The sequence below is a fragment of the Leptonychotes weddellii genome, chromosome 7 (genome assembly GCF_054177405.1).
Source record: "Leptonychotes weddellii isolate Sample4059 chromosome 7, ASM5417740v2, whole genome shotgun sequence".
Taxonomy (NCBI): Eukaryota; Metazoa; Chordata; class Mammalia; order Carnivora; family Phocidae; genus Leptonychotes; species Leptonychotes weddellii.
Window position 1 is genome coordinate 103,800,910 of NC_138375.1, and position 12,379 is coordinate 103,813,288.

Consider the following 12,379-nt stretch of genomic DNA (forward strand, 5'->3'; position numbering starts at 1 on the left):
GACTATTTTTCTACTTTAGGGACCAAAAGAAAAAAAAAAAATTAGCTTACCCCCTGCCCTCCCAGGCCAACACCAAGGTAGAGATTCAGGGCAAGATAAATGATATCTACCTGCCAACTCTTAGCAGTTCATTTCAGTTCATTACCTTTATTTACCTCTCTAGTTAAATAAATGCCTTTGTTCCTTACCTCCCAAGATAATTCAATCATTCATTCTGCCTTGACTGCCTTAGGTATTTATAAGGCATCCAACCCAGGGTTGACAAATTCTACAATATTCCATGTTCCAACATTCTCTCTTAAGTCAAACCCCTTTATTCCCAAAGTATCATATATCAAGAAAATTAATAAACTTTATCCTAGAGTCTTATGAGTCAAAAATACTTATTGGTTAGCTAAAAGTACTTAATCGGTAGAAATTCAAGCATAGGCCAGAGATTTTTTTCACATATTTCACTATGTTAGAGAGGGAAAAAGATAATTTATAGTAATGGAAAGAAAATTGTATTACTGTTCATAATCTCTCTCCCCCATCTCCCTATTAGTTGGCTTCATTTATTCAACAAATATTTAGTGCCTAAGAGACGCCAGTCACTATTCTAGGTGTTGGAAATACTGCAATAAAATAAACCCCCTGCTTTCATTGTGGAGAGGCACATAATAAACAAATATTATGCATTAAGTCCTAAAAAAGGAAAAAAAAACCCCACAAGGATAAAGAGTCTCAAGAGGGTTACTTCAGATGTACCCTCTCTAATTAGATGACATCTGAGTAGAAATAAGAATAAAACAATAGAGTGAACTCCTGAGATAATTGGGAAAGCACAGTAAAAGGCACAGGGAAGGACAAATATAAACACTCTGAGTTATGGGTGTTCCTGATGTGCTAAAAACAAAAACAAACAAACAGAAAAGAGGCAAGTACAAAGGCCATGAAGCAGAAGTGTGCCTGGTGCATGTAAGGAACAGTAATGAACAATCTGGCTGGAGTAGGATGAGCATGAGAGCAGTAGAACATGAAGACAGAGAGGTAATGGCAGTTAAGTCACATAGTGTCTTGAAGGCCACTGAAAGAACTTTTTTTAAAAAAGATTTTATTTATTTATTTGACAGAGAGATACACAAAGAGAGAGGGAACACAAGCAGGGGGAGTGGGAGAGGGAGAAGCAGGCTTCCTGCTGAGCAGGGAACCTGATGCAGGGCTGGATCCCAGGACCCTGAGATCATGACCTGAGCCGAAGGCAGACTCTAACGACTGACCTACCCAGGCGCCCCTGAAAGAACTTCTTTTGAGAAGGGAAGCCACTGGGTTTTGAGCAAAGAAGTGACAAGATCTGATCTTTGTTTTATCTGAGGAGCTAATATATTTTGATGGTAAAACCAAAATTATTTTGATGGTAGAACCAAAATTATTTTGCTGACGGATAAGATATATGCAGTTAGAGAAAGAAATGAAGGATGACTCCAAGACTTTGTGTCTGAACAACTGGAAAGATGGAACTAACATTAACTGAGATAAGAGATCCGCAAGAAAAAAAGGCTCAGAGGTGGTATTTCATTAGGTCTCAGATCTATTAATCAAGCAGAAAAATCAAAATGGCAACTGATTCCTACAGTTATAAGTCAGTTAAATCTTTCAGACATAGTCATTTTTACTTAAATTCATTTTATTTCAACATTTCCCCTAAAATTTCTTTGGCATGCCAAATATTCTAAAATAACATATTTCCTTTATTTTGCATGCCACAGAAACAACCACACTTCCTTATTAGTAGCATTATTTTTATTATGAACCCTCTCATCAAATCTTCTATATTTAACCATTATCAGTAACAAATTAACCATGATCATTAAGTCTTGTTTTGTTTTGATGCTTTCCCAAAGGCTGTGCTGTAAGCTAGATAGCACAGTTTGTTATCTTCAACAAAGGACAGACTCTCCAAGCTTGTAGAAAAAAAAAAAAAAAAAAAAACCTGTATCAGGCACTTCAAACTACCAATATTTCAAAAGAATAGTCTTGGGTAGAAGGTTCTATGTTGACACTGCTTTAATGACTTTTAGACCATATCACTGGACAAGCAGAATTTCTAGGACTAGTTCAGAAGCAGACAGAATCATGAAGGCATATTGCCAACAGATGTAATGGAACAATTACATGAAATATCATGGGGACCTTTAGAAGATAGGAGCTCACTCAAATTTCTAGGTATTACAGATGTAATTTGACTGAGAGTTTCCCAGACTTAGTTTCCTATCTAAGCAAATAATAGAGGCTTTTAAAAGGTCAATGTCAGATTTCTTATGCAAACTTTCAGAAAGAAGTTAATTTTGTCATCTTAGTAATTATGCAGTATTGTCTGGCTCTAGATTTGCGAAGCAAACTCAAAGAGGCCTATGCTGTTAATTAACAATCTTGTTGCATCTATGCAGATAAGCCAAACATGAGACCAACCTTTCTTGTGACCAAGAATAATCTCTGAGATTGTTGTGATCATGATATAGGCTGTCATGATGAAAGACTTTGAAATATGCAAAAAAAAACTACTGTCTAGAACACGTTTCATGGTTATGCGTCTTTCACTCTTTTTTTTCTGTTATACCTCTACTGCAACTGATAGCAATGCAAGTGATTCTTATCTATAAAAATATAAATGAAGTTTTCCCCTCAGAAGCAGCTGATTATTGCTTTGTGGATGTTGACCAATTTCACATTTATGTGTAAATTTATTTGAGCCTTTCTAATAGCCTCCACATACATGTGTTCTTTGAATTCTTCGAACTGGCTGTAACATCTTACTAGTTCTCCTATTAATTAACTAGCTCAATAAAATCTTTGATACATGTTCAATTGAAATTAAATTATGAAAAAGGCAGTTGGTTATACTACTATAAAATAATGAAACCTATACATTTTAAAGGTGCAGGGGATAGGCTAACAGATTTAAGAGTAGAAAAAAAGATTGTATTAACAAAAATATGTAAAATTTGATATACTGAATTCCATGCAGATTTTTAAAAATATACATACATACACTCATACATACATACATACATAAATTACAAGAACAATGAACTCCAAGGTACAAAACATTTAAGTTTAAATAATACAGAAGTATACCGATAGTGCTCATACACTGACCTCAAAGGTTTCTCAAAGGCAAAACAGCATTTCTGAAAAATTCTCACTGATTTTTTTTTTTTTTAAGATTTTATTTATTTGACAGAGAAAGACACAGCAAGAGAGGGAACACAAGCAGGGGGAGTGGGAGAGGGAGAAGCAGGCGTCCCATTAAGCAAGGAGGCCCAATGCGGGGCTCGATCCCAGGATCCTAGGATCATGACCTGAGCCAAAGGCAGATGCTTAACGACTGAGCCACCCAGGCGCCCCTCATTAGGATTATTCTTAAAATAATATTTATTTCACAAATTCACACATAAAAATATCTTAAGGTTATTACACTAGAAATGTGCTCTAACTTCAGCAAAACTACATATTGATCATCTCTTCCGCATATGGAACTTCAATTAATACCGGGCAAGTCACTTGACCTCTCTGTATTTCAGTGTCCTCAATGTTAAAATGTGGGTAGCAAAACCTACCTCAGAAGGTTGTTTTGAGAATTCAATGAGTTAACACATGTAAAACAATGAGAACAGTATGTGGCCCATAGAAGTCATTATTTTAATCTTATAGGCCATATATGCAGTATATTATGAAACATCAGATGAAGCAAACCAATAATATTTCTCAAACTCAAGATGAGTATTTGGTTTTAAAAAGTTGTTTTTTTGTTTTTTGTTTTTTTTTAATAAGGTCAGCAAAAACTGAAGACTACAAGCCTATAAAAGTGCTTTCTAGGGGTGCCAGGGTGGCTCTGTCAGTTGGGCGTCTGCCTTCGGCTCAGGTCATGATCCCAGGGTCCAGGGATCAAGCCCTGCATCGGGCTCCCTGCTCAGTGGGGAGTCTGCTTCTCCCTCTGCCTCTCCCCCTGCTTGTACTCTCTGTCAAATAAATAAATAAATCTTTAAAAATAATAATAAATAAATAAAAGTGCCTTCTAAATCAACTTCCTTTTTTCCCCCCCTCATTGATGGAAATTAGATGGTGTCCTGCCTTCTCTTCTCATTCCCCCATCCCAACAGTGACATTCAAATTGAAACAATTACTAAAATGAAGGAGGGAAGGGGGAATGTACAGCATGTAAGTACACTTAGCTGGTGATATTGAAAAGTTCTACTTCCAGGCACAAACTAAGTCTATCTCAATCAAACAAAGAAATATGACCTCCTATAAAAATCGGTGGGTTTTTTTTGGGGGGGGGTGAGAAATTTCTCATCAGTATTGCGAAGAAACAGAACTAGATCTTTAAAGTCCCCGTCAGTTCTAAAATTCTCTGAATCTATGATTATGGGAAGCCTTAGTAAGCAAAAACTGGGAACTAAAAACAAAGAATTCACTTTTGGTGGAGTAAACACAGTTTGATGTAAAGATATGTTAGTAGGCCTTTTTACTTCTTAAAACAAAATATATATATATTTCTACTGAAATAGTTTTTAGTCAAATACTGTTTAAGTCTCAAATCCTTCCTATTTTTAATCTTTATGAAGAAAGGACTATACTGCCACATAATTTACACAGGAAAGTGAATCATAAAACCTTTTATAAAGAAAGCTTTAGAGAAAAAGCAATAAAAACACACTTATGTAAAAGCTCATGCCAAACAATTTTTAGAGTAATTTTTAAAAATTAGTCATTTTTTAAAAATCAAAATCATGAGAAAAAATATATCAATGTAAGATACCTATGTTTCGTAGAATTTCAACAAGTTTTTCTCTTTTGGAGTACTGGCCAACTTGGAGAATGGTCTGCTGAACATCTCTACATGCTCCACCCACTTGTCCAACAGCAACAAACAAATAATTCGACTTTAAAAACTCCCCAGCCAACCTTAAAAGACAAAAGATTATTCCTTAACTTATCCTCTTCCATTAATACTCGTAATATGCACTGAATTTCTGCAAGTGTTACTTCAATACTGGATTGTAACAACTATAATAAGATAAGGTAAATAACTTATGTCATCCAAGTACTAATTCCAAAGATCAGTATAAAATGTTAAGATTTTGTTAAATACTCAACAACTGTTAGTGAAAAAGTTTGTGTGAAATTATGGATACAGTAATTTCAAGTGGATGTGGTGGCCATGTAAAACTATATAAAATATGTATGCTTAAATATCAGACTACAACAAACAGGACTTTTTGTTAAAAGCTGAAATGCAAGCCTAGGGCAAAAATTCTGTTCTTCACAAATGCTTTTATGTATATTATTTCTAGGAGTTAGTTTCTGATAACATTATCTGTTAAATTACTATACTTTGAACAATTATGGCAAACCAGATCTTAGGTCAGTGCTTTTCATGCTGTAACACATATAAAAAATGATATTATTTATAAAGTACAACTGAGCAAAAAAAATCAGACAAGAGGTGAAGGGCCTAGGGGCTGATGCTCACCCCAAAGGTTGAGGGTATCAGCATGTTGACACACACATAACTCACTGACAGCACACAATTAAGGTCTGCTTTAGATCATCCAGAAACACAGGGAAGGAGAGAAAGGGAACTGCCAAAGAGCTGAGTTTTCTAGGATTAAGGAGAAGGTCTAAATCTATCATCAGTCCTCCTTTCTCCTAGTTAGCAGTCCCTTACTTTCTAGCTGCCTCCTAAAATATCATGAAAATAGTTCAAACTCAGCATTTCCAGAATTTTTTTTTTTTAAAGATTTATTTATTTATTTGAGAGAGCGAGAATGAGAGAGAGTACATGAGAGGGGGGGAGGGTCAGAGGGAGAAGCAGGCTCCTCGCTGAGCAGGGAGCCCAATGCGGGACTCGATCCCGGGACTCCAGGACCATGACCTGAGCTGAAGGCAGTCGCTTAACCAACTGAGCCACCCAGGCGCCCGCATTTCCAGAATTTTAATAAATCATTGCTGCTTCTTTCTCCTTACCTGCTCTTACAATAAAAGAAAAAGAAAAGCTTCTTTTTGATATCCCTCCTTCTAGAGTCAAGCACCCTCTCAACCACAAATTTCAAAACCATCTGGAATTCTTTATTATCCATCATCCTTTTCATTCACTAAAACGTTTAGTGAGTGTCTGTGTCAGGCACACATGGTGCAAGGTACTGGGAGTAGAAGAATGGATATGATGTTCTCTGCCACTGAGATGCTCACATCAGCAAGACAAACATAGTTATATAAAAAATAATTACTATATTTTAAGTATTTAACATTTTAATATTTGTATAATCACACATTAAATGTTTAAATATTTAATATATTTTAATTAATATTCTAGTTTTAATAATTAACATCTACTGAACACTTCCTATATTCCCAAAAATTTTTTGTGCAGTGTTTAAAACAGTTTCACAAATACAGTGGCAGGAAATAGATGAAATGATGTGTATTTGGAAGAGCTTTCCAGTATGAAGCTGGATCTAAGCAGCAACAAGCAAGAAAGTAGAACAGTGGTGATTAGGGAAAAGCATTCTGAGCAGAGAGAAAGAAGAAACAAGAACAGATAATGAGGAGAGACAGAATTTGGCCTGATCAGCCAATAGGAAATAGTTTTAATAGACAAGAAATACATGATTCCAAGTAATAAAGTAGGAGATGAAGGAAAGATTACATCACGTGTAGAGTTTGAAAATGGTTAGTTTCTGGAGATGGGAAGACTTGGGAGGGTTTATCTTGAATAAATGTCTAAAAAAACCCAGACTTTACTTTGGAATCATTACTAACACAAAATTGAGATTAGAGTCCAGGGAGACAGGTTAGAAAGCCACTAACAATGAGCAGAAGGAAACCGAAAAGGACTTAAAATAAGGTGGGAAATAGAGAAGAAACTAACAGATTTGAAATGTTCTAGAGCTAACTACCGAAATGAGTATTTTTGAAGGGAAAAAGTTAAAGCAATATGAGGGAGGAATCAATAGGATTCAAAGGATTTTGGCTTAGAAAGACCATGCTGCCAACAAGGAAAACTGGATAGGAAAGAGGGTATTGAAGAATAGCTTCCATTTTGGACATAATGGACATTAGTTACTAGTAATTAATCTAAGAAGAAAATATTTTTTTTAAAGATTTTATTTATTTGAGAGAGAGAGAGCATGAGTAGGGAGCAGGGAGAAAGGGAGAGGGAGAAGCAGATTCCCTGCTGAGCTGAGCAGGGAGCCCGATGTGGAGGTGGATCCCAGGACCCTGAGATCATGACCTAATCCGAAGGCAGACGCTTAACCAACTGAGCCACCCAGGCACCCTGAAGAAGATACTCTTAAAGAGTTAAAATCTCAAGTCTGGTCCTCAGGAAAGAGATTAGGAATAGAGATAATAAATCTGAGACAGTTACAGAAAAAAACATAAGCCACAGAAATGGATGCTGCAATGGGTTAGTGACATATGCAATGATAAAAGTGTACTTTCAACACAGCAATGGGCAACTTGTAACATTTGAAAGCAGAGAGTGAAGCAAGCGAGGAGTCTTCAGTAACTTAAGACTGTAAGCAACTCAAGGTCAGGGCTTCTATTTTGTTTACCATATATCCCCAGGACTTATAATCAAATATGGCTCATAAAAAGCACTCAACAAATATTAGTGATGAGAGTACACATTAGTCATTTTGACTGGCCAATATCCAAATACCTTCCTATTTCAGGGTGAATCAAAAAACAGAGAGGCAATAGAATATTACCTGCTATTTAGGTAGGTAATTACCTACCCACTATTAATTGCCAAAGATGAAGACGAAATGCAGATACCACTTTTCAAATTTAAGACACCATTTAATATAAGAAACTATTATTTTATATACTACTAAGAAAGAAAAAAAATCCTAACTGATCAAATGCTTTATTATTTAGACGTTTTCCCCAATAAAGAGCTCTTTTTAACCTTACAGAGAGAGTTTTTAAAACCTCTCTTAAGTAAACCAAATCAATAGCCAGCCCCACTATCAGATGACTTGTGAAGTGTCTGATCCCATTTAACACTATCAGACAGGGAGACCCACTTTACAGCAAAAGAAGTAATGGAGCAGGCCCATAACCATAAGGTCTATAGGTCATATCATACCACTGAGTAAGGAAAGGATTAAGGTATAGGCAGGGAAAGATAGGGGGCCCCTGGCTAGGCTCTGAGACTATTCCTGGCTGGCAGAAGTGCTAAGACAGAGTGAACAAGGTATAAGGAAACAGACCACCTGGCCTTGGATGTTAGGGAGTATTCTTTGGCGGCTACAATGTATCACAGAAAATGACCAAGCCTCAAAGAATTAAGTCATTAAGGGGGTTATCAATAGTCCTTGCTCAAACCAAGATGACACAAGAATCTGAAGGACACAAGCTTCACAGTCAGTTCTCAATAAAAGACTGCCACTAAAAGCCCTCAGTGGCAACCCATTTGGGACCCCTCTCACTCTAGAGAGCTTTCTCTGTATCCTTACTTAATAAAACCCTATTGCTTTACTCTCTCCTTTGTCCGCAAGATTCATTCTTGGACCCTAGCTCTCTCGCTTCACCACAACATTCAGAAGCTGTCAGCCTGACAGAAAGTGGAACATCCACTTAAAGAACAGCTCACAGGCCAGCTTGGAAGTGTTTCTTTACAAAGGTAGCATATCATTCAGCAGGGCACACTAACTTTCAATCAGAAATCTTTATATGGTGCATTCAGTCTGAAAGCCAAGGGGTACAAAGCAAGAGTGGCCCCCTTACCATCACTCCCAGTGACCCACATAGGAAATCTGTGTTTCCCATCCCCCTTAAGCTATAGATTCCGCAGGTTTGGAGGTCTTGGTTCCCAAAGAGCAAAAAGTTCTGTCACAGTCAACAGGAGGAGTCTTACTGAATTACGAGCTAAAGTTGCTTTCTGATCACTTCAGGCGCCTTGTGGCCAAGGGAGCAGCGAGCAGGAAGAAGAGTCACAATTCTAGAAGGGATGTGTCATCCTAATCTCAGAATTCGCCAAGCCATATAGTATATATAGTAAGATATTCAATACGTGTCAACAATTGGTACATGAATTTTCTAAGAAAGGCCCAATTTTCCCAACTCTATAATTTTGGTTTGAAAAGAAGACATAAATATAAAAATAACTTCATTTAATAAGCACTTATTAAATCCTAGCTAGGTGCTGTGACACTAATGCAAAGCCAGGGATAAAGGCAAGAAACAATCAGATGAAAAATACAGTAACCTTTTTAGGAATACATCCACTTCTATGTTAAAATCTTCACGTAAAAAAAACCCCTCAAAAATAATATATTCGCATTGCTTTTCCTCTCATAAAAGCATTTATGTACAAAACAATTATTTTTAAGAAGGAAAAAAATGTTACCTTTGAATTTCTTCTGGAAAAGTTGCACTAAACATAAGGGTTTGACGCTGTTCCTTTGATGGCATTCCAGGGCAGGAAATTAACTTCTTCATTTCTGGTCCAAAACCCATATCCAGCATGCGATCGGCTTCATCCAAAACTAAATATTTGACTTGTCTGAGACCAATCTTTAAGAATATTTTCAAGAGTTAGAGTAGAAAATGAGTATTAATCAATATATTAAACTAAAATGTTCCTCACAATTCCAACTACTAATTCTTAAGCATGAAGATTAGAAATCAATGCATAAAATAATGAGAATTGGTATGCTTAGATAACACTAGTACTGTTTAAATACTGATGAACAATTCTTGATCTTCACTAGCATGTTAGCCACTAGCCATATATAGCTATTAAGTACTTGAACCACAGCTACTATGCCTAAAGAACGGAATTTTTTATTTTATATCATTTTTAAATTTGTATAGCCACATGTGACTACTGACTACCATATTGGACTACACAGATGTAGATCTTATTATCTGATAAAATCAGACTCTTTAAGGAAAAATTTCCTAACAGCATGACATATTCAAATGTCTTATAAGTGGTAAATTTAGCTCTAACACTTTAAACTCTTAATAAATTCGCCACTCTCTAATCACTTGGGAACAACTGAGAAACTTCTGTCACCTTCGCATGAATACTTACTGCTATAAGGAGAAGCAGACATTTTCAAGGAAAACAAATTAATTTGGTACAACCATGTAAGTTGTTTAGTGAGAAATCAAGGTGGATTTCTCTGGATAGTCTGAATAAGTATCCAAATAAAACTATCTTTATAAAGAAAGACCATGTTTTGAGTAATCCCTTCAGAGAAGAGTGTAAAAAAAACAAATGAGGTTCATCAAAGTGAACTTAAAGCACTGATTTACTGATGTGATAATGTGTTATGTGAATACCTAAAATAAATACATAAACCTAAATGTCTTTTTAAAGATTCAGAAATTTAACAATCATTCCTGTGCTTAAAGAGACAAATGCTAATAACCAGGCTTTCTTTCAGGAAGAAAAGATGTCATCACGACTTACATGAAACTAGATAGAAGCATTTACTCCATTTCTCCCAGTGTAGTGGAATATGGGATACAGACTTCAGTCAGATCCAGATTCTAACCGTAGCTCTATCACTAGAGCTAAGTGAGGGATTTTAAATAAATTACATAATTTCATTGTCTTCTCAAATACAAACTAGGAAATACTATTTATCTACTGTTGGAATTATTTTACTAATTATGTAAGAACGCATTCAAAGAATGCACTCCTGGGTGGCGCAGTCAGTTAAGTGTCCAACTCTTGGTTTTGGCTCAGGTTATGATTTCAGAATTGTGGGATTGAGCCCCGTGCTCAGCACAGAGTCTGCTTAAGACTGTCTTTCCCTCTCCCTCTACCCCTCCCACCCCGTGCTCATGCTCTCTCTAAAATAAATAAATAAATCTTAAAAAAAAGAATGCATTCAGAGAATCCTATGGGGGCCTAACATATGGTGCTCAAATAAACCCCTATCTCTTTGCATCACTTTCCCTTTCCCATTCAAAAAAAATTACTAATCAATCCACAATTTTATTACCTCTCTAGGGCCTACCTTTTCTTTACCTATGATATCCATCAGTCTCCCAGGAGTAGCACATAATATATTACAGCCTTGTACTATTTGTCGAATTGAATGCCCCAACTGGGTTCCCCCATATATAACAACAGCTCTTACACAGGTCCTATTAACAAGAAAAATGCACGTTATTTTCTAGTTATGTGAAAAGCATACATTTGTTTCTAACAAGATATAAAAAGAAATCCATAAAGAAAAAACCTAACATATTCAACTACCTGAAAAAAATTAAATTCTTCCTAGGAAGAAGTTGAAAAGCAAATGACAAATGATGGGAAAAAAAAACAAAACCCCTGCAATCTATCCAATAAAGGGCTCTTCAAAAACGATAGTAAATACAAATGCCACCTCATAAAAATTGGCCAAAAACATGAACAAGTGGTTCATAAAAAATACAAATGGCTTTTAAACTTTTCTTTAAGGTCAACATTACTTCAAAAATGAAGACAAATGAAGACTCACACATTTTTCCTGAAGTGTAATAATACCACATTAGCCATGGTGTGGGCAAATTGGCACTCAAAAGGATAAACTTTCACAATTTTAATCTTTCACAATTTTAATCACTCTTAAAATTTAAAAACTTTTCTCTTGTCCCAATAAATTCACATGTACGAATTTACCCTTCAGTATGCCCTCACAAATGGAGAAAGATGACTTTACAGTAATATTCACTGCCAGCTTTATTTTTAGGATCAAAAGTCTAAAAACTAAGTATCTAACAGTAGAAAAGTTCTAACTATAATCCAGTCTTCCAAAGGGATACTGTGCATTCATAAAAAGAAAAGGGGTATAGTTCCAGATTAAGCATTATCTCCAACATTAACCATTAAAAAAAATAGAGTGACAACAGCTTAGTATGCCAGCATTTGCTGAGAGGAGGATTAAAGTGCATACATGTGCACCAGTTATTTCTATACTAATTCATACAAAACTATTATGAGTAGGTGACTCTAAAGAGGAGAATTAAGTGCGGGCGGGGAGTGAAGAGAACAGGACAATTTTATGTTTTGTTTTGTTTTTTAAGTTTATTTAAGTAATCTCTACATCCAACTTGGGGCTCAAACTCATGACCGTGAGATAAGAGTTGCATGCTCGGGTCTCCTGGGTGGCTCAGTCAGTTAAGTGTCCGACTCATAATTTTGGCTCAGGTCATGATCTCACGGGTCGTGGAATCAAGCCCTGCATCAGGCTCGTACTGCTTGAGATTTCTCTCTCAAGTAAATAAATCTTAAAAAAAAAAAAAAAAAAAGAGTTGCATGCTCTACTGAATGAGCCAGCCAGGCACCCCAAAAACTTTGTTAATTAAATAAACTCATTACTTTAAACAGATT

At 36.0% G+C, this 12,379-nt stretch overlaps 1 protein-coding gene across 1 annotated transcript in view; it reads right to left on the reverse strand.

Moving 5' to 3' along the window:
• Positions 1 to 12,379, reverse strand: part of DDX4 (DEAD-box helicase 4) — a 57,958-nt gene that overhangs the window by 2,968 nt on the left and 42,611 nt on the right. The window contains exons 14-16 of the mRNA XM_081826874.1: positions 11,022 to 11,151; positions 9,398 to 9,564; positions 4,802 to 4,947 (exon numbers count right to left, since the gene is read on the reverse strand). Of these exons, the coding sequence (XP_081683000.1) occupies positions 4,802 to 4,947; positions 9,398 to 9,564; positions 11,022 to 11,151 (443 nt within the window). The remainder of the gene's footprint in view (positions 1 to 4,801; positions 4,948 to 9,397; positions 9,565 to 11,021; positions 11,152 to 12,379) is intronic.